At 34.6% G+C, this 21,081-nt stretch overlaps 1 protein-coding gene across 1 annotated transcript in view; it reads right to left on the minus strand.

Annotated features, from left to right (window-relative positions):
* Nucleotides 1–21,062, minus strand: part of Kif20b (kinesin family member 20B) — a 44,220-nt gene extending 23,158 nt beyond the window's left edge. The window contains exons 1-18 of the mRNA XM_048338729.1: nt 21,039–21,062; nt 19,254–19,401; nt 16,620–16,706; nt 16,424–16,540; nt 15,734–15,872; nt 14,959–15,143; nt 13,915–13,939; nt 12,896–13,123; nt 11,778–11,889; nt 10,330–10,401; nt 10,105–10,251; nt 7,346–7,505; nt 6,487–6,792; nt 6,111–6,250; nt 5,756–5,894; nt 4,348–4,576; nt 3,431–3,471; nt 835–982 (exon numbers count right to left, since the gene is read on the minus strand). Of these exons, the coding sequence (XP_048194686.1) occupies nt 835–982; nt 3,431–3,471; nt 4,348–4,576; nt 5,756–5,894; nt 6,111–6,250; nt 6,487–6,792; nt 7,346–7,505; nt 10,105–10,251; nt 10,330–10,401; nt 11,778–11,889; nt 12,896–13,123; nt 13,915–13,939; nt 14,959–15,143; nt 15,734–15,872; nt 16,424–16,540; nt 16,620–16,706; nt 19,254–19,400 (2,422 nt within the window). The 5' untranslated portion in view covers nt 19,401; nt 21,039–21,062. The remainder of the gene's footprint in view (nt 1–834; nt 983–3,430; nt 3,472–4,347; nt 4,577–5,755; nt 5,895–6,110; nt 6,251–6,486; nt 6,793–7,345; nt 7,506–10,104; nt 10,252–10,329; nt 10,402–11,777; nt 11,890–12,895; nt 13,124–13,914; nt 13,940–14,958; nt 15,144–15,733; nt 15,873–16,423; nt 16,541–16,619; nt 16,707–19,253; nt 19,402–21,038) is intronic.
* Between the last annotated feature and the right edge of the window lie 19 nt (nt 21,063–21,081).

Below are 21,081 nucleotides of genomic sequence, written 5' to 3' on the forward strand. Positions count from 1 at the left end.
CCAGATTTCCATCTTATGAGTAGCTAGGATACTGTAAATCACTGGTCCCTGGCATGAAAGCTATTTTTAACTATTAAAGGCACAGAATAGCTGGTAGGTCATGCCTGAAATCTTAGCTACCAAGGAGGCAGAGATCTGAAGACTGAAGTTTGAAGTGAGCCTAAGCATACAAGTCCATGAGACTCTTATTTCCAATTAAGTAACAGAAAACTAGACGTGGAAATGTGGCTTAAGTGGTAGAGCATCAGCATTGAGTGAAAAAGCCAAGACAGAGTGCAAGGCACTGAGTTCAAGCTTGAAAGAAAAGAAAAATCAGAGTAAAAAAATTAAGAGGCATATTAAAGAAAGTGATAAAAGTATAATATGGGGCTGGGGATATAGCCTAGTGGCAAGAGTGCCTGCCTCGGATACACGTGGCCCTAGGTTCGATTCCCCAGCACCACATATACAGAAAACGACCAGAAGCGGCGCTGTGGCTCAAGTGGCAGAGTGCTAGCCTTGAGCCGGAAGAAGCCAGGGACAGTGCTCAGGCCCTGAGTTCAAGGCCCAGGACTGGCCAAAAAAAAAAAAAGTATAATATGCAAAATGTACCTATTTAAATGGTCAATAAATACAGCCATCCACCAGTAACATGTTAACAAAAAATTTCACATTTGGATTTTCCCTTAGTCAATTAAGTTTCCTCCCATTTTACAAATTTTCTATCTTACAGTTTAGGAATTAACTTTCTTAAAAGCTTGCTGCTAGAAATTTTGATCATAAGTTATAACATCATTAATTATAATTTTTAGAATATTAAATATAATTACAATATTAATAATTATAAGTAGTTACCTTTCTTTGCTGGAGGCTCATCTTGTTGAAGTTCATTTTCATTCAATCTTTTTCTTTCTGAATACATTTTGATTTTGCTGTTAGTCATTTCTACTGTTGCATCACAAGATGATTTCTTGTTGACTAAAGAAGATATACTAATCTCATCCTAAAATAAAATAAAGATTAATTTGTATAGGAAGCTATAATAAATTTGTAAGCTCCAAAGATCACCTCTCAAGGAAAAAACATAGTTTTAAACGTGTTGAAATTTCTCTAAGTTATTTCTTAAAATAACTGATGGCCCTGACAAATGAGTAATATTTGGAAGTAACTTCATCCTTAGCCCTAAGGTCATATTCAGAATGCACTTTGAACAGTCTTGATGTTAAGAGTCTTTCATCCCAACTATTAGGATCCAAGGTGACAGGACTGAGCCCACAAGTCTGATAACAGGCTGGGCAACATAATCAGCCCCATCCCCCCACAAAAAAACATGCTTTGAAAAGTATGAAAAATGATTCTTAACCTTTTATTAAAAACCTCAAATTTCCAGTCTAAAAACTCAACAACTCTGTACCTGAAACTTCTTGAAAATAAGTAATAGAGTTTTATGAAAAATGTTTTAACCAAAGCTTTTAGCAAATTATATTCAAAGATATTCAGTCTATACACAGAGCTAAAACCAAGCCTTGAAATCAATGATTTATATTTTAAGGCAAAAACTAGCTGAACAAGCTAGCAGAAAAAGTATACAATTTGTCTTGTCCAGAATGAGGAAAATACTAGCAGTTAAAGGAAAGTCTATCAAGTAATCAAGGTTCACAATCCATTTGGGCAGGGAGTATTTTAAGACAAAAAAAAAAGGCCATCTTACATGGCAAAATCAGCAATGCTTTATTCCCATGAGCTAGAAATAAGAACAACTTTAAATCATAGAGCAATAGGTTTATTTTATTTTTTTTTTTAGTAAAGGAATGTTTTAGATATCCCTAAGCAAAGCACATGTCATAACCACACTTACATTCTCTCATAATCAGTCCTCCGCTTTGGCCAGTAAATGACAAAATCTTGTTGACAAACTGATCAGATTGACAGGGCTCCATAACAAATTGACTTCTCCCCTAGTATTAGTACCTATCAGAATGACCTCATCAGGTTCCCCTTCTTTGAAGTTTTAGAACTGCAAATTTTAAGATTAAATAGTAATATACTGCACAATATAACCATTTTGCTTTGAAAAATAGCATGGTATGTATCCAAAAGAGAAACAATATAATATACTAGTTAGGAATTGGGAACCAGCCCACCTGGGTTTGGATGCTAGCTTCTCCACCTTCATCTGAGTTACCGTAGGCAAGCAATTTAACATCTCCATATAAAAGTCAAAAATAACATCTACACCATGAAGTAATTCTGAGACTTAGATGAGTACACACACACACACACACACACACACACACAAACATTTGAAAGACTAGCACATCCCAAGTGGCCTATAAATATTGCAAGATTATATAGACTTCATATTCTGTTTTACATAGATTAGTATATAATTTAATTTTTAAAACTAGTACTCTATTCTGGAAAATAAAATAAAGGAAAAAATAGGAATTGTAAAACAGTAGCTATTGGAGCTGGGGATGTGGCCTAGTGGCAAGAGTGCTTGCCTCGTATACATGAGGCCCTGGGTTCGATTCCCCAGCACCACATATACAGAAAATGGACAGAAGTGGCGCTGTGGCTCAAGTGGCAGTGTGCTAGCCTTGAGCAAAAAGAAGCCAGGGACAGTGCTCAGGCCATGAGTCCAAGCCCCAGGACTGGCCAAAACAAAACAAAACAAAACAAAAACAGTAGCTATTCAGGAGACCAAGGCTACAGGACTGAGTCCACAAGTCTGATATAAGACTGGGCAACAAGACCCCATCTAAAACCAAACAAAACAAAACATGCTTTAAAAAGTATTTTCAAAGCTATTTTGGTTACTTGTTTAAGTATTAGATGCTAAAGTAACTAAACTCAGTTTGTCCCTGCATATACATGCAATTTCATTTCTAGATCTATAAATGTAATATTTATCCATTACTTCATTGAGTAAATACCTAAAATTACTAAGATTCTGCAGATTCTTCCAAAGATTCCTTTGTTCACATGCTATACACTATTAGATATATCTAATCAACACCATGAATCTTGTTTAAAAAAAAAAAGAAAGAAAGAAAAGAGAGAAACATCTGTTGTATAATGATCATTTACAAAATTATCTATTAGGAAAAGAAACCAAGTCCTTTTTAGGTAAGCGTTTTCAAAAAGGTCACTCTGTGTGTGGGGGGGGGGGGGTTGGGAGGGGGGATGCTGTGCTGTATATTATACATGGTTTGGTAATATTTAAGAAACTTCACTATCTGCAAAAAAACGTATAGAGACACATTTATATATGTAAAAATATATTATGTGTAATATATTATATAATAATATAATTTAAAAAATAAACATATTGTATATAATTATATATAATATATAAACATATTTAATATATACTAAAAGTACATGGTCATAATTCATGGCCCTTTGTTTACCTAAATTACATATCTAGTTATAATAAAGGTTATATTACCTTATTAAATGTCTTTTGTTCTTGAATCAATGAATCCAATTCTGCAAAGATAAAGAGAATATAAAAAGAAATATCAAAGTATCTAAAAAAACAGAACACTGTATAGCTGTGAGGCAAGAGCTATAGCAGTATGTTACATTCAAGAAAGGATTGACAGAACTTAAAAGGCACAGTGTTCAGTCCAATATTCATTTGTTAACTTATTTACAAGACAGTAATGTTTTAGAAAACTACTTTCAAAACTCTGGAAGAAACTGAGTGACATAAACTAAATAGCATATCCATTGCCTTTCTAGTATGCTGCATAATGCACAGACCCCAATGACTTGATATTTTCTACTTATTTTGTTTCACATAACAAAGAGCAGTGAATTTCATTTCTCTTAAGAATCCAGACATCACAATCATATTTATGTATGTATGTGCATGAGGATATGGATATGTCAATTCATGTACATGTATTTGTGTATGCATATGCATGTGCATATATACACAAATATGCATGTGTATACATATGACTTATATCTCACTGAATCCCAGAGATAAAATGTAACCTCAGACTATTATAAACTCAGTTGTTTATAAACTTGTAAGTATAGAGCAGAAGCTTTTACACTATGAGATTTCACAAAAAATTAAAAATAACACTTTTACAATTTCCTATGGGGTTCTTTGTTGTTCTTATGAAGTTACTACAAAACTTTGTTGGATTTTTTTCCCTTTTTCTAGTTATCTTGGTAAATAAAGGTAGAACATGTTTTAGTAATTACAGTAAAGCAAATGGCAAAATTCTTCGACCCTTATTTTAAACCATATATTAAAACAACTTAGTAAATAAGATGTAAAACTCTTGTACTCATCAACTATATATTTATGTGTTTGTAGTATCTCAATATGAGTAAAATATATCCACTTACCAGTTCTTCTTTTTTTTAACTCATCTTTGGTTTTGATTAATTCTTCTTTGGTTCTAGCTAGTTCGTCTTTAACTTGATTAAAATTTAGCTGCAAGCAAGCAATAGCTTCCTGAGAATCAGCAAGAGATGTAATGTGTAAGTAAGCAATTTCAGCCTGTTTCTTAATACCAGAGACATCATCTTGAAGAGAATCAATAATATCTTCAAATCTGACATAATTATGTGCCTCCTAAAAATAGCAAAAACCACATCTAACATTAATGCGGATTTCAACATGAAATGTGTTAATACCCGGTTTAGACAGTTTTAAAACAAAAAAGATTCACAACTTGAGATTCTTTAAGTAAATAAAGCATCTCCCAATTATGACAAGTTTATGTTCCATTAATTCATATTCCATTATATGGAACATGAAGTGTAGTTCCTCACAAAAGTATATGTGAGTGCAAGACTAGCCTGAACTATAAAAGGAAACTCTTCCCCAATGAAAAAGCTAAAATGAGTAGGATACAATAGTTATTCAGCAAGAGCAACTCTCTTAAAATATAAATACTGTTTTAATCAGGATAGTAGATTAAAATCCCTTATAGAATTCCTTTGTATCTTTTCTTTTTAATTTAATAATAAAATTTACAACTTTTTAAATCTACCTACAATCAAGACAGTATCATGAGAAATATCAAAAAGCAAAACAGAGGGCAAAACCTAAGATATGCTCATCTGAAATACCAGAGTAGTGAATTCTTTTGTGCAATTAATAAAAATGCATACATGGGTGTGCTCACATGCACACACACACCAAGAATGACAAAACAAAACAAGCTCTAATGGAGGAAAAGGGAAGAATTATGTATGAGGATTAATATGGTAAACAGAATTTGCATGTATGAACATAAAAATGAAACCTAAGAAGAAAGGATTAGAATAGTATGACAGATGGTGAGGGCAAATGATCAGGATACATTGTATACATATGTGGAAATGTCACAGGAAACTCCCTTCCTAAAACTAACATATGCTAATAGAAGTTTTAAAAAGAAATACCAAAATAGAACATAAATACAAGAGATACAAAAATCTCCAAATTCAAAAGCTATACATCTAATACTGGTATATGTCTGTAATCCCACCACTCCAGAGGCTGACTCAGGACTGTGAGTTTGATGTCAGCTCAAACTATATAACAAGATCCTAACTGTAAAACACACATACACACACACAAATAAAAATGAAATCAATTTGTTTATACTTCTGTAAAGTAGGCCTAATTAAAACAAAACAACAAAGTAAATATTGTTTTAATTCTAAGCTAAAACTACATTAACATTAGTCATCATTAATGTGGTACACTAAATTCTATACCAAAACCTCTCTGAAGCCTTTAAATGTTTCATTTCAATTAACATACTTCAGTTTCCATTTTCATGGCAAAAACTCCATTTGTTGGTTCATCTTGAGTGTTACATTTACCAACCAAATCCTTGAAGATTGCTAAACGATGTGCAGCACTTTCTTCTAATAGCTCTCGTTCCTGAAGGAGTGTTTCCCTTAAAAGCAGAAATAATTACATTAAAAAATGAAAAGGCAATACATTTTCAATTTGAATTCCTAAGATAAAATATATTATAGATTAAAAGCAAAAAAAGTGTACAATAACAGCTATTGCAAATTAAAACATCATAATTCAAAAGCCACTTAATGAAAAATAAACTAGGATTAAAAAACAAAATTTTTTCATTCTTACAAGATGAAAAAAAACTTACTTAAAATCAGCCTCCCGTTGAGCCCAATACTGAGTAAATTCCTGTGTAACTTCTTCTCGAATTTTATATTCCAATGTTAACTTTTCCTTTTTTTCATTTATTAGTTTTTTTTTCAAGTCTTCTATTAAGTCCAACAACTTCTAAAACATGAAAATATTAAAAATCTTAGAAAATAAGTACACCCTAAGACAATATTGACAACATGTTTAAAGATAACTAATGGCTAGAGATATGCCCCAAGTGATAAAGTGCAAGAACATCAATTCAAACTCTAGCACTACCAAAAACAAAGCAACAAGAACAACAAAAAGACTAAGTTCTATTAATAATGGTTAACTTTAACAAAACAATCCAAGTATGAGTTGTAAATACATACTCTGCTCTCTTGATGGCTACCAGAAGCCTTATCTTCCTCTAATGTTTTATCTAGATTTTCATCAGTAATTTCAGTTTCCACATTTAATTTGTCTTCAGCTTTTTCTAGATTATCAACCAGATCTTCATCTTCCACCAGATCTTCATCTTCCACCAGATCCTCTAGACTATTTTCCCATGAGATGTTATTTATTTTTATATTCAATATTTTGTTATCCAAATTACTGTCCAATGATACATCATTAGAAGACTTAACAAATCCCAAAGATTTTTCTTGAGAAGAATTTAAAATATCTGAAACACAAACCTGTGAAGACAACCAATGTGACTGGTAAAACAAAAAAAAAAAAATGGAAAGAATTTTGCACTAAAAGTAACTAATTTTATAAATTAGTTCAAGTGATTCAAGTGACAACTTACATGATAATCTCAGCTATGCAAATAAATATGCAAAAAGGAACTAGCCTCACTACATGAAAATTCTGAGAAAAAAAATCTACTTGTACACACAAATTAACTACAGGTTCATCTACCTTTTTAGGTTAAGTTTTCAATATTACTTCTAGCAAAGGGTTTCTGATTATTCATCACAATCCAGATGAATGTCTCAGTAGAAACTCATTATAAGAATAGTCATTAATCTGTAACTTATGTTTATGATTAATGTGTATCTCACTAAAGGTCATTTTAGTCGTGCAGAGCAAATTTCCAACTTTCCCGTGTCTTTCTATTTGGAAAGATACTTACATTTTATTTTCCAGGCTTAAAATATTAAATAAAAAACATATGACTTCAAAGAAAACTTAATATGCTAGTAAAAGGAAGTTTCAGAAACTGTGCAGAAATCTAAATATATTTACCTTTTGAGCAATGGCTGAGAATTTTAGTACATTGAGTGTTTCATCATAAGCAAAGGAACATTGGCTGATATTGACAATCATACTTATTTTCCCTTTACCATTAAAAAAACTTTGAAAATAGTGGGTAAGTTTACTTTCCCGGAAAGGAACATGTTGAAATCTAAAATAAATAAAATAACAAAAAAATGTTTAATATAATAAGTTAAAAACAAATTTCATGAGGATAAAGAATTGTTCCGTGGTAAGATGCTTGCCTAGCATGTGCCAAGCTCTAGGTTCAAGTCTAACACAAATCCATCAATCAAAAAACAGCCAGATATATCTTTTAAGTCAGGTTGTTGATAAATAATCCAACTACCATATAGGCTTACACAATAGATTACTAGACTAACTAGTTCCATCTGTAATAGTACTTTGTTTACCGATAAAATAATACTAGCAAAAATTTACTGGGCTGTATTCTCTAACATAGAGCAATTATACAACAGATGTTATAAAACATCTAAACAATGAAATCTAAAACATCTAAACAATGGATCATCTTTCCAGGGAATGCTGGGGGCAGAAGTAAGCATTGTTAAAGCACTATTAAATATTACTAAAGTATGGTGACTGATAAGCCCTTGGTTCTAAGTACTATTATTAGGATGCAACTAAACATCATAATATATTACCAAAATTCTACACAGTTTAACTTCAATTCTTTTGCCTTGCTAGAGAATTCAAACAAGACACAAAACATACACAATAGAAGTTTATTGAAGAGAAATATGCTGCAAAAGAACAGAAGTCTCCAGCAAGCCTACAGAGACCCAGGGTTTATTTAGCATGAACTCTGACAGACAGATTGACTGATGGTGTAGCTTCAGTAACAAATAAGCATCCTGTGCATGCACAAATTTGTCGAGATGCTGTGCTCAGACCCCCTATAGATACGAAATGGTCTCAAACTAAGATTCCCTGGCACTGGTAAGACCCTGGTCAGACCCTGGTAAGACCAAGGTCATCACAGGGTCATTCCTATATTTGCCTCTGTGGAATGTGGAAGGGCCTCTTCTTGCCAGATAAACCTCCTGGTTATCAGAACTTAGTGCTAGCTATCTGGCCCAAAGATCTTTAAATCAGCATCTTTATTGACACATCAGGCAGGGACTCTATGCTTTGCTGCTTGCCTTAACACCCTTTTGGAAGGTGCTCTGTTTGAACAGAAAACCACTTGGTAAGGATCTTGTGATTGGTGCAAACACATTATAATACTCCATTTGAATAACAAATTGTACTATGACATGCAAATAAATATGAGGGAAATGGCATGAATGGTGCTAACAAAACCTTGTCCCTTCCTCCTGGCTGTGTAAGCAGGCTGCTCAGTTCACTTTGCTAGCAGCTAAAGAGTTGCACTGCCCCTGACTGTCTCCCTGTTACAGCATCAGATCTCAATAAAAAAATGTTCTTTCCAGTGGTCTTGCCTACCTTTGTTGAGCTCATTACACAAAGATTAGGAAGCAGCAGTAGCAAAGTGGAAGCCACCTGACAGCAGGCCAAGTCTAACAAGGGAATTGCCCAGGCAAAACTGACAGGAGGAACAGAGGCAGGCAATAGGCAACAGAGTATCAGTGGGCAATGGAAACATAGCCTTTACTCTCTCAAATTACCTAGGATACAAAGAGCTGTAACACTTAATGCCACAAGTCAGCTGGGATAGGGGTTGCTTCACAGAGCCTCCTCTCTTGATAGAGCTTTTTAATACTCTGTGCTTTGCCCTAGCCATCAAATCTTGGGCCCAAACCCTAGGCCAATTCTTTAACTGTCAAGAGCCTTGGGGCTGAATCCAGAGGTCGGAAAACCCTTCAACCAGCTAATCAAAGGCTCATAACTGACTACACTTGTCTATTTCACCACCTAGAATACATGCAAGTGTCCATAATAATTAAAGAAGCTTCTCCTTGCCTACCATGATTTCTATTTAGTTAGAACAGAAGGATCTAGCCAGCTTAGCCTAAAATATTGTATAATGCAAAAATCTATTACATGTAGAAAAAAGAAACACACACACAACATATAAATTAGAATAAAGTGGCTTTAAACTAAGTGCAAGTAATTCATGTTTATAATCTTAACTACTCAGGAGACTGAGATACAGAAGATCTTGATTTGAAAGCACAAGAGCAGAAAAGTTCATGAGACTTAATCTCTAAATTAGCCAGGCTGGAGATGTGGCTCAAGTGAGAGAACCTCAGTCAAACAAGCTTCAGGCCCTCAACTTAAACCCTGGTACTGACAAAAAAAAAAAAAAAAAAAAAAAGCTGGTTTCAGATAGTAACACACATCATATAACACTTTCTAATTGTCTACTAGTGAACATTTACTATTGAAAATACTGAATTTACCTGATGCATCACTGACATCAACTGACTTTTTCTTTTTTTTTTACTGTTTTACATGGCATGTTGAAAATAATTACAACAATGATATAAAACTTATTTCCATAATGTGGAGTTCATTTCACTTAGCATCATCTTATGTGTGGGCTACTGTGATCTTCTGCTATGACTAGCCTAAACTCGTACTTATTATTCCCTATGACGGAAACCATAGCATCCATTCAACTGACTTCTTAAAAAATCCAATAAAGACTTCTAGCTAATTTTTGCATAATCTAGTCATTACATAAGCAGGGGTTTTTAAAAAGCATTTTGCAAACTGTGCAAAGTTAAAAGTTTAAAGATCATAATACTTATCATGTTAATAACACTCACTTTGACTTCTCACTGTTCTTCAAAACATTTATACATTTTCCCAGGGTCAATAAAGAAGTGTTGATGTTTCCAGTCTCTCTTAATCTTTCACCTTCATTTTGTGTCTTCATGCTTCGTTCAGAACCAGCAAGATCACATAAAGACAGTCTAAGTAAAAAGCAAAAATTACTGGAAAATTCTTCAAAATATTGAAGATAATTAGGATTTAAAGAATGTTCAACTTACTCACTGACTCGAATCACACGAGGCATTTCAGAATCTTCAATCTGTAATATTCTAATAGTAAATATGCTGTGACTAAAAGAAACATACAAAGATCAAAGGTTATGATTCCATTTTAAATTTTGCATTCTAAATAGGAAAGACAGGCATTTACATGGATCTAAGTTTATATTCTTGTATCAGCTCTAGTCCACACTGCTGTACTTTTCCAACATGCTGGCAGATACATGAACAGTATATCTACTGTTACCTATGTGCCCAAACTAATTGCCTGGCTCAAATCCTTCACACCTTTTCCTCTTGACATTTCAATTTCTGACAATGAAATCATTTATAATATTCAATTTTCTTATAAACAATGCATTATTACACATAATAGCATTAGGTATAGCTAATGTTCATTGAAGATATACCTACAGCAAAACATGTATTGGTATTATCAGGATCACATATCATTATGTGTCCAACTGAGTAGTAAGTATTGAAAGAGGATTTTAAAACATTGAAAGTGTTTAAAAAGTTTCACTGATGAAACTTATTCCCTTTGTCTTCTGTCCCCCATATCCTGCTCATCAAAGCATCCTTCTTTAATCCCTTGAGGTTATGGACAAACTGTTTGTCATGTGGGAGGAGGGAGAAGACAGTGAGAAAAGGCCACTAAGCTAAGGCCACTAAGCTAAGCAAATCAAAAAAATGAGACAAAACATTAATACAGAAAATTAATGAGGGGATGGGGATATGGCCTAGTGGCAAGAGAGCTTGCCTCCCATACATGAAGCCCTAGGTTCGATTCCCAAGCACCACGTATACAGAAAATGGCCAGAAGTGGCGCTGTGGCTCAAGTGGCAGAGTGCTAGCCTTGAGCAAAAAAAAAGGAAGCCAGGGACAGTGCTCAGGCCCTGAGTCCAAGGCCCAGGACTGGCAAAAAAAAAAAAAAAAAAGAAAAGAAAATTAATGAATCCCTTGTTAAGAAATAGTACTGATAATCCCATCAATCCCAAAGGCAGAGATCTGGAGGATCAGTTTGAGGCTAGCTCAGGCAAAAGGTAGCAAGACTCTTATCTCAACATATAAGCCAAGCATGGTAACATCTACTGTAATTTCAACTACATGGAAAGAAGATTGTTGTGAAAGATTGGTCTCACAAAAAAAATGTAAGACCTTATGTGAGAAATAACTAAAAGAATAAAAAGGGCCTGATCACTCACAGGGTGAGCACATGGCTAACAAGGATAAAGACCTGATTTCAAACCTCAGTGCCACTAGGGAACAAATAGCTATATGCATATAGCACTGATAATGTTCAGTGCTCTTCTATCTATAGGATTTTATGCCTGGGAACTCAGCATATCAGAGACCTTTTAAAAGATCTACTTTAAAATTAGTTGTATTGCAATTTGTATCAAAGACCATGAGTGCTACAGGATTATTCCACAGGGCTGATGTCTTACCTTCTACTAGAAGCATTGTTCAGTTTTGTGAAGGCAACACTCTGGTGCTTTATTCCCAACTTTAGAAGCCTACATGCTTCCTTGGAATCAGATATTTGAACCCACTGTAGATCTTTAAAACATAAAAAGGACACATTTCACTTTACAAAAATGTAAGATTTGATACACAATATAAACACTCTTTCAAGTTATTTTCCCAGTAACATATAACACCTTCCTTCTAACACACACTGAAGGTAGAGTTAACTAATTGAGCTACTGCATACTCAGAAAAAGGAGCAATATAGGGGATTATGTTTAATATTTAAGTTATACAAAAATACAACATACATACTCTTCAACAGACTGTCAAAGAGAAAATGAGAAGCTCTTATAAGAAACCAGGCTCCCATGCCTATAATCTTAGCTATTCAGGGGCTGAGATCTGGGGAAAAGAGGTCCAAGCCAGGCTGGGCAGTGAAGTTTGATAAAACTCCATCTCCAAAATGACCAGCAGAAAAGTAAGATTGAAGCTGGAAGCATGGGTCAAATGGTAAAATGCTAGCCTACTAAGCACAAGGCCTTTGTTAAAATCCCATTACTGGCAAAGAGAAAAAAAAAAGAAAAATACTTATAGGCAATAAGAAAAGGACAAATACACCTCCAAGTTATTTAGTTATGAGGCTTTACAGACTATGTTCAATAGTAAACCACGAAAGCAAATTTGGTCTTCTAAAAAATCAGAGCAGATATAATTAAACTTATGGGTTGCAACAATTATATATGTATATATGATATGCATATATATTTCCTACTGTACTTCTCTTAAAAAATTAGAAATACAGTATAGAAAAACATTTCAAAAAATATGAACACTGTTCAAAATAGCAAATTAATATATTAAAAATTCAGCTTTTCACTATCAATAATCAGCTAGTAATACTTAAGCATAGTACCAAACTAGATCCTTTTACATTCAAATGTAATAAACATGTCAAAACATACTTCCAGAGAATAAACTTCTCTTAATTTTTAATAATAGGTATAAAGAATTTAAAATCTGTATTTTTTCCTATAGCTATTAGAAAGCCTAAAAGAAAATTTTTGAGCAATAAAATTTTAAAAAATCATTAGTGTACCTTTTATAAAAGAATAACCCTTAACATCTTGTGAAAGGCGTAGCATCTTTCTCTTTTGGAATTTAGATGACAAAGGAACAAACAAATCATAAATACACTCATTGTAAATCTCAAAAAAAGAAACCCATATAGAGAATTTTATATTATTATCCATATTCAAGCTAGTTTGTTCACAATCTTTCATGGATTCTTCCAATTCTGAGCTGTTCCAAGAGTTCATTAAGCTTCCTATTTTAAAAGTGAGAGAGAAAAAAATAAGCATAACATTAATCAATTAAGCATAACATAAATCAACAAGCATAACATTAACCAACTAACTACAAATAAGACAGAAGACCAGACCAAAACGCACAGATTTGAAAATCTCCCTATTCTTAATCTTTTGACTATTCTAGGATGAGGAACTTCTTTCATACTAAAGGCCATTTAGCGCTTACATCATTCTTAGGCCATACAAAATTATCAATACAAATGGACATCAGTCGGCAGCTGAAATAAAGTTTATGAAGAGGATACTGACTGTTGGTGAATTCACTGGTCTTAATAAGGTCCCAAGGTCCCATATTCCCATCTCTGAATTTAAGCACTTTTTTGGAACAAATACTATTTACTTGTATAGTATTTGCAACCACCAAAGTTTTACTTCTTCTTAGCCTTTCTTTTGAAAGATGTACTAATTAATAAAATTTAAATTAAATGTAAGGTACAAAGAAAAAAAGAGCATCTCTTGATTCAACATGGAAGTTATAACTGGTGAAAGATTATTTGGGAAATTTAAATTAAATGCAACGTTACAGTTATTGATAATTTGCATAGTCATGTTATTATTACTCAGACACTGTGCCATGTCATGGGCTGAGAGCCTGTGGCTTGAGTGGTAGTTCACCTGTCCAGAAAGGAAGGACCTGAATTAAAACTCTTCCCCAAAAAAGAAACTATACTACTAGGAGAAATTGAAAGACAAAGTTTTCAAATGTATTCTTCTCAGCAACAAATTGAAGTGAGAAAGAAAACCTTACCATAGCGGTCATTATGCATAGTGACCTAAAAAACAAGGAAGATTTTTTTTAAGGTTTTAAAACATTTTAAGTTAAGATTATACAAACAAGTTATCCACTGGGCTGAAGGTATGGGCCAAATGGTAGAGCTTGTCAAGTAAGCACAAAGCCCTAAGTTCAAGCCCTACTAACACATATACATACACACACACGCACACAAATTATATATATATATATCATACACACATACATGCACACATAGTACATCACTAAGCAAATCACAACCTTGTATCAACTCAATTTGGTAGGTTTATTATAGTTTTTCCTAGTTAAATATGTCAGTAAGAAATGTGAGAAAGTAATACAAATGCCAATATGTATAATCCTTACAAGTCAGAGATAATTAGTAAATATACAAATATATTTCAATTTTATTCTTTAATCCATGCAGGTTATTTTGTAACTTTTTATTGCTATTGCAGAAAATTGCTTTATAACAGAAAATTATTTTAAAATATATGATGGCTATGTAACAGAATGGGCATAAAATGACTTATTATTCAATATTTGAGTTTATAAAGTAAATATATGAGATGTATTTATAGAACATACTATATAAATGGTTATATAAAGTATACAAATAAAATAGTTTGAAATGTTAATAGTGTTAAGATTGAAATGTTAATAGTGGTTTCACTTTAGGAAACCACTTAAGTTTAAGAAACTTTCACTTTTTTATTTCTCACATATTCTGTACTCAATTTTGCTCATATACATTACTTTTATAATAGAAAACAGAATTTTTATTCCTCATTACAGAGGAAGTGTGATGTTGATTCTATGATCCAAAGGACTTTGTGATTGTTTACATTTATATACTAAAACTACCTTTTTTGTCCAATATAAAATAAGTAGGAGATAATGCAAATAATAGATTTAATATTTTTCTTAAAAAGAGAAACATAACAATAAAACACATCACAATATGCAGTGAAACAATCTAAATATATGATGAAAGATTTTATAAAATGTTTATATATATTGCACACTAAAACATTTCCATACCTCTTTAATTTGTCGAAGTAATGCATTTTTGCTAGAACCTTCTTCTTTTTCTTGGTCTGGTGATAACCTTAAGTACTCTCTGGATCTATGTGGTTTAAGGTTCATCTTGACATACAGTCTTTCCTGAAGACTATCCAACAGTATATTCAAAGTTCTAGGCAGGATGCCAATATTCTCTTCTGTGCCTAGAGAAGAATTATTACATTTTATTCTCTCAGAACAGTAGAAAAGTAGCTCCTTTGCTTATTACAAGTAAGAGAGCAATTAAGCAAAAGTGAGAGAATTTGAGGGACTCCTCAGTTTTCCATCACTTTGGTCTCCTAAATGTTAGTAACATGTTATTTTTAATCTAATAAAGAAACCTGAAATTTGACATTCACATCAGACCATAATATTAAGCTTTCCAATCAACCATAATCACAAAGTAAAACAATGTTTCACTTTTCATCCTCGATTAATTCTATGTATCACACTAATTCTGTATTTGTCTCATTCCCTATCATATACACATAAATGAATTAAAAGCCACCATAGAGGATTGGGGATATGGTTGATATACTACTTGCCTTAGAAAACACACACACACACACACACACACACACACACACACACACACACACACACAGAGAAATGCAGATTTAATATAGCCAATTTAATTGAAAGTAGAGAAAAAATGCATACCAGATAACAGAAAACTAACTATATACAATTAAGATAATACTGAGCAATTACCATTACTTCTTGTTTCTTTTTCTTTTCTAGCCAAAATATTTACCTTGAAATGTGTATGTTTTTCCTGAATTAGTTAGTCCATATGTGAAAACCAGCTGACTCTGTCCTTTTAAGAGGTCTTTTACTGACTGCATAATGCAACCCTGAAAGAATTCTTTCTGGGAAGTTTCTGGTCCAAAAACCTAAAGAAGCATTTTCAAGACATGTTTTTTTATTCAAGCTAACATTCAAATGAACTTCATCCTATCCCTCATGGCTCAGATTTTAACCATTAGTTTTCCAAATTTATTTTCAAAGCAGACATGATATTTTCACTACCAACAGTACACTTAATGGGTAAGTATCAATCATGGCAAGTTTTCAAGATAGAAATTTCACCCACTCAGCCAAATTTTCACCCATATTTAAAAGAACATTCTTTAAATTAAAAAACAACAACAATGCAGTGACTTACTTTCAATTATGTATTTATAAACCTGAAATGAGTCTTATTCTTAAAAAAAATAGCAGTACCAAATACCTAAGCTCAATAAGCACAAATTGTTGTTATACACAATTATACAGCAATATAACCTAATCCAAGTCTCATAAAACAAAAAAATTGGTGGACAGGGGTAGGGGACCATGGAAAGGTGCAGAGCCTAATGATCAATTCTCAATCACCCTTCTCCATGTCCCCCAAATTCAGCCTCACAAGGTAGTTACTTCACAAGGTTACCACATAGGTACTCACTTTGGAAAAACTGAATTTCTGTACCACTTGTCCAGCATTTTTCAAACTTAACCGGTCAAGAATGCTTTGAGGATCTTTCAACAAAACAGTCTGTGAGTCTAGAACATGCACACAGCCCTAGGGGAAAAAACATCTAATAAATAATGACACTTTTTGTCTAATAAGATACTAAAATCCAATTAAATTCAACACAAACCTCAGACTCATGTTCTTTTTCAGACCGTGTGAATGGTCTTATTCGAAGATAAACTTGGAGACAATCTTTAGATGCCAAATTGTTTTCCTAAAGGAGAAAACAACTAGCATTATTAAAATATGGCTTTTTAGAGATTATCTTTCTTTAACATGGCTGATTATTACCTGGTAGTCAGAGATTATTCTAAGTGAAGTCTCTATTTTGTTTTGCTTCTAGGGATTTCTAGAGATAGGGTCTCACTATGTAGGCCTAACTGGCCTTGAACTTTCAATCTTCCTACTTCAGTCTCCCAAGTGCAGGAATTACAGGCTTGCAGCTCTGAACTAAGCCACTATTCTATTTTTAAGTATATTGTATGATGAAAGAAAGACCCAAAATAAAATTAGTTTTTTTAAAAAAATCAACGTACACCACAAGAGTCCATCTTCTCTATCTATTACATTTACATATAAAGTTTGCAAAAAGTCTTTTTCCATAAGATTCTAATCTTTGTACTAATATGATTAGCAGTCAGAATTTTTAATGTAAGTTTCTGCTTTCATTGAGGAAGAAATGAGCTCACCTCAAATTTTAAAGAAAAAGTCTTAATATTAAAGAAATGATTAAAAGAACTACTTGAAAAGTACAGTGATCAAGAAGCACTGTATTTATAAACTGCCTTGTGATATGGAACCTCTTTTGTAAAAATACTTATAGACAATAAAATTTTTCCCTAAACAATTCAGCAATTTATTTTTTAAAAGGACTCCTTTTTTTCCTTTTAAATTTAATTTTCCTGTCAAGGTTAGTACAGAGGGGTCATAGTTACATACGTAGCGTAGTGAATACATTTTTTGTCAAACTTGTTACCCCCGCCCTCATTTTTCTCTCACTTTACCTCTCACTAAACCTCCCCTTCCCCCCAGTTTTACAGTTAATTTCCAAAATATTGTTTTTTAAGTATTGCTGTTACCCTTTAAAAAGACCTTAACCTGGTGGTTCACACTTGCAATCCTAGCTGCTCAGGAGGCTGAGATCTGAGGATCATGGTTCAAAGCCAGCCCAGGCAAATAAATCCCTGAAACTTATCTTCAACAAACTACTCAAAAAAAGCTGGAAGTGGTTCTGTGGCACAAGTGGTAAAGCACTAGCCTTGAGCACACAGAGGCTCAGGGACAGTATCTAGGCCCTGAGTACAATCCCTAGGACCATCAAAAAAAAAACCAGAAAGGAAAAAAAAAATCTCAATAGCCCTGGATCTGTGCCTTTCCCAGGTATGCTATATAGAGCTTGGGCTTCCCCATCTCTGCACCTGCCATTCTCATGGTTGGGAATGCTTCTAGAGCCTAGTCTATCCAGGACCTCTTGGGCTCCTCAAAGAAGGGGAATGAGGAACCTTCTACAGAGTGCAAGATGGTCATCCTCTTTGTGCTACTCTGGTCTGGCTCACATGGCTACGCAAGTTACTTCAGGATAACTGGATCTGGATGCAGGCTCCCACCTGCACCCAGTAAAGGCAGAACAGAAACCTAAAGTATTCACACAGGATGAACACTTTTTGTGAGGGGAGGGGAGACCAGGGGAGAGGACCGAGGTAGAGGAAGGACAAAAAAAAAGGAAGGACTCTTAAGGTCCCAAGTCCAGAGCCACTAAACTCATGCCTCCCTAAAATTGTCTTTCCACTGTATTCTATAGTTACATCTCCCTGAGACAAAGTGAATTTTTAAAAGTGACACCTTTAGGAGCTTCCCTGCCAAAGACTAAGGCATAATACATAGGAACAAAGTCATCATCCACAAAAATTTGAGATTGCACACTTATCTAAAAGGGTATTCTTCTAAAATTTTGGATATTATTGATTATCTTAACCCCACCTACCTTCATGATTCTGAATGACTTTTCATTTCTGACAGTTTCTAGGCTGTTATCTATATTAGGCTAAGAAGATCTGACATAAGGCTGCTGGACAAGATGCAGAAAATAACAGATAAAATAACTGGGAAATTTGATTTTTTATACCTAAATATAACAACTAAAGGTGGACACCAGTGGCTCAGGCCTGCAATTCTAGCTGCTCAGGAGGCTGATATATGAAGACCATTGCTCAAAGCCAGCCCAGGCAGGAAAGTTCAGAGACTTTTATCCCCAGTTAAGCGACAAAAAGGCAGAAATGTACATTTAGGTCAGGTGGTAGCCAGTCTTGAGTAAAAAGCTAAGGGACAGTGCCCAGGCCATAAGTTCAAGCCCCATACCAGCACATGTGCACACGCACACACAAACAAATACTAGTAGTAAAGGCTTAATTTGGAGATGTTAGGGGTTCAGTTCCACCACAATAAAGCAAGTTTCATCATAAGAATGTCACAAGACTATTCTATTAGTAAGTACAACTGCCAAGGAATGCAACTTTATTTATTAATTTAATTAATTTAATTTTTTCTAGAATGGATACCAAGTGAGGCTATGGATACCTAAGTTTAGACCTACAACTTGAAACATAACTTACATATTTCTTTTGACCTAGTGCTCCATGGAAAATTTACTGAAATTCAAGTTTGCCTTAAGTCTGGAAAGCTTGAGAATTTCTATCTAATGACATGCACACATTTGCCATTGATGACAATCAACATAATACTTTTGTTTTACTGTACTTACTTGAGTGTTTGATGCAGCTAAGGAAAATTCATGAGAGAGATCAAGCTTAATGCCATCAAAATTTATTCCCGAAGGTCTTGCAAGTGGGTCAGCACTAAAAACGTAAGATGGTCTAGGAACCCCATCTTGATTCAAATTACATTCCATTCTGTAAAAACAGCAGCAATGCCTTTAGACAAGCTTAAAAAGTCAACACATAAGCCAGCCATAACTTTAAAAGTATACAGTACAGCTCCCTGCTTTCCCCTAAACAAGTCCTCAGAGAAGGAAATAGTATACTGCTTTTTTTCTAACATAATGAACTATGGAAAAGACAAATGACCGAATTATATATATACATTCTGAAGTAATAACCAACATAGCCTAGTATGAATCATATGATCTATTCTACAGGTAGATCCATCCGAAGACATTTCATATGATAATCTATAAAGACAATATGAAATGTTCACTCAGCCTTAAAGATTCTCTGATATCAGGAGGCTGAGAAGCCAGCCTGGACAGTCATATTCTAAGATTTTAATTTCCAATTAACCAGTGAAGGTTTGACTCAAGTGGTAGGTGAGTGGAAAAACTAAGCAAGAGCGCTAAGTACAGTGATCCCCTAGTACCTGCATCAGAAAGACTCTGTACTCTTTTCAACCATTCAGTCTTTCCAAGTGCAAGTTAAGAAGTGAAGCAATGTACATGAATTTATTTGAAAGAATACCTGGACAGCACTTGCCTAATGTTTAAGACTCTGGATTCTACCCGCAGAACCCAATGAATGAATGAATGAATGAATGCCTGACACATCACAGGTTCTTTTTTTTGGTTTTGTTTTGCAAGTCTTGGGGCTTGGACTCAGGGTCTGAGCACTGTCTCTGGCGTCTTTTTGCTCAAAGCTAGTAGCACTCTGCCACTTGAGCTACACGACCACTTCTGGCCGTTTTCTATATATGTGGTGCTGGGGAATTGAACCCAGGACTTTATGTATACCAGGCAAGCACTCTTGCCCCTAGGCCATATTCTCAGCCCCACAGGTTCTTTTTTGTTGTTGCTTGTTTTGTTTTGAGAGGGATTGGGGACTTTGAATTACTAGGAATTAAAATTTAGGGTCTTCATCTTGTCAAGACTCTAGGTTTTTTGCTTTTAGTGTTGTTGTCCCCTCCCCCCGACCCCATTGCCTCCCACTTCTGCTAGGGCAGGCTTCTAACTTGAATCCTACTATTTTGGCTTCACTCCAACTCCACCTCCAGAGTAGCTGGGATTACGGGCGTGTTCCACTTAGTACACCACATTCCATCACAAGTCTTAAATTAATGGGGAACAATGCGTCGCTCTGTTATTACAAATAAATTAACATAAAATCTCTAAACTAAGTTTACTGAGTAAGGCTGTACAAATTATCTCCTCGGTGCACAATAACCAGACCGGCGGGCAGGAAGATCCCCGGCTCTTCGGTAAGGTTATAAGAAATAACTACCTGGCTGGAGAAGGTACTAATTAATGGACACCTCCATTTGTTGAGTTCTTCACAGGAGGTGAAGACATCAAAACTACAGAGCCCTGAACTAGCAAACCGGCGGGATTGTGCCCCATTAGGGTTAAACCCTAACCCAAAGTCCTCGCTGCGCCCCGCCGATGCAGCCCAGTTTCTGCTTCGGGGGAGTCACGAACCCCGTCAGAAAACGCTGACACGGCCACGGCCGCCTCCCCGGCCTCTGGCCGGGCGCACAGGCAGCCCCCCATCCCCACCCCCGCGCCACCTTCACCTCAGCCGCGTCAAGAGGACCACCACCTCACCTGGTGCGCCCGATTTCAAATTCAAACGATGGCGGCCGGACGC

The sequence above is a fragment of the Perognathus longimembris genome, chromosome 2, assembly GCF_023159225.1.
Source record: "Perognathus longimembris pacificus isolate PPM17 chromosome 2, ASM2315922v1, whole genome shotgun sequence".
NCBI classification, from domain to species: domain Eukaryota; kingdom Metazoa; phylum Chordata; class Mammalia; order Rodentia; family Heteromyidae; genus Perognathus; species Perognathus longimembris.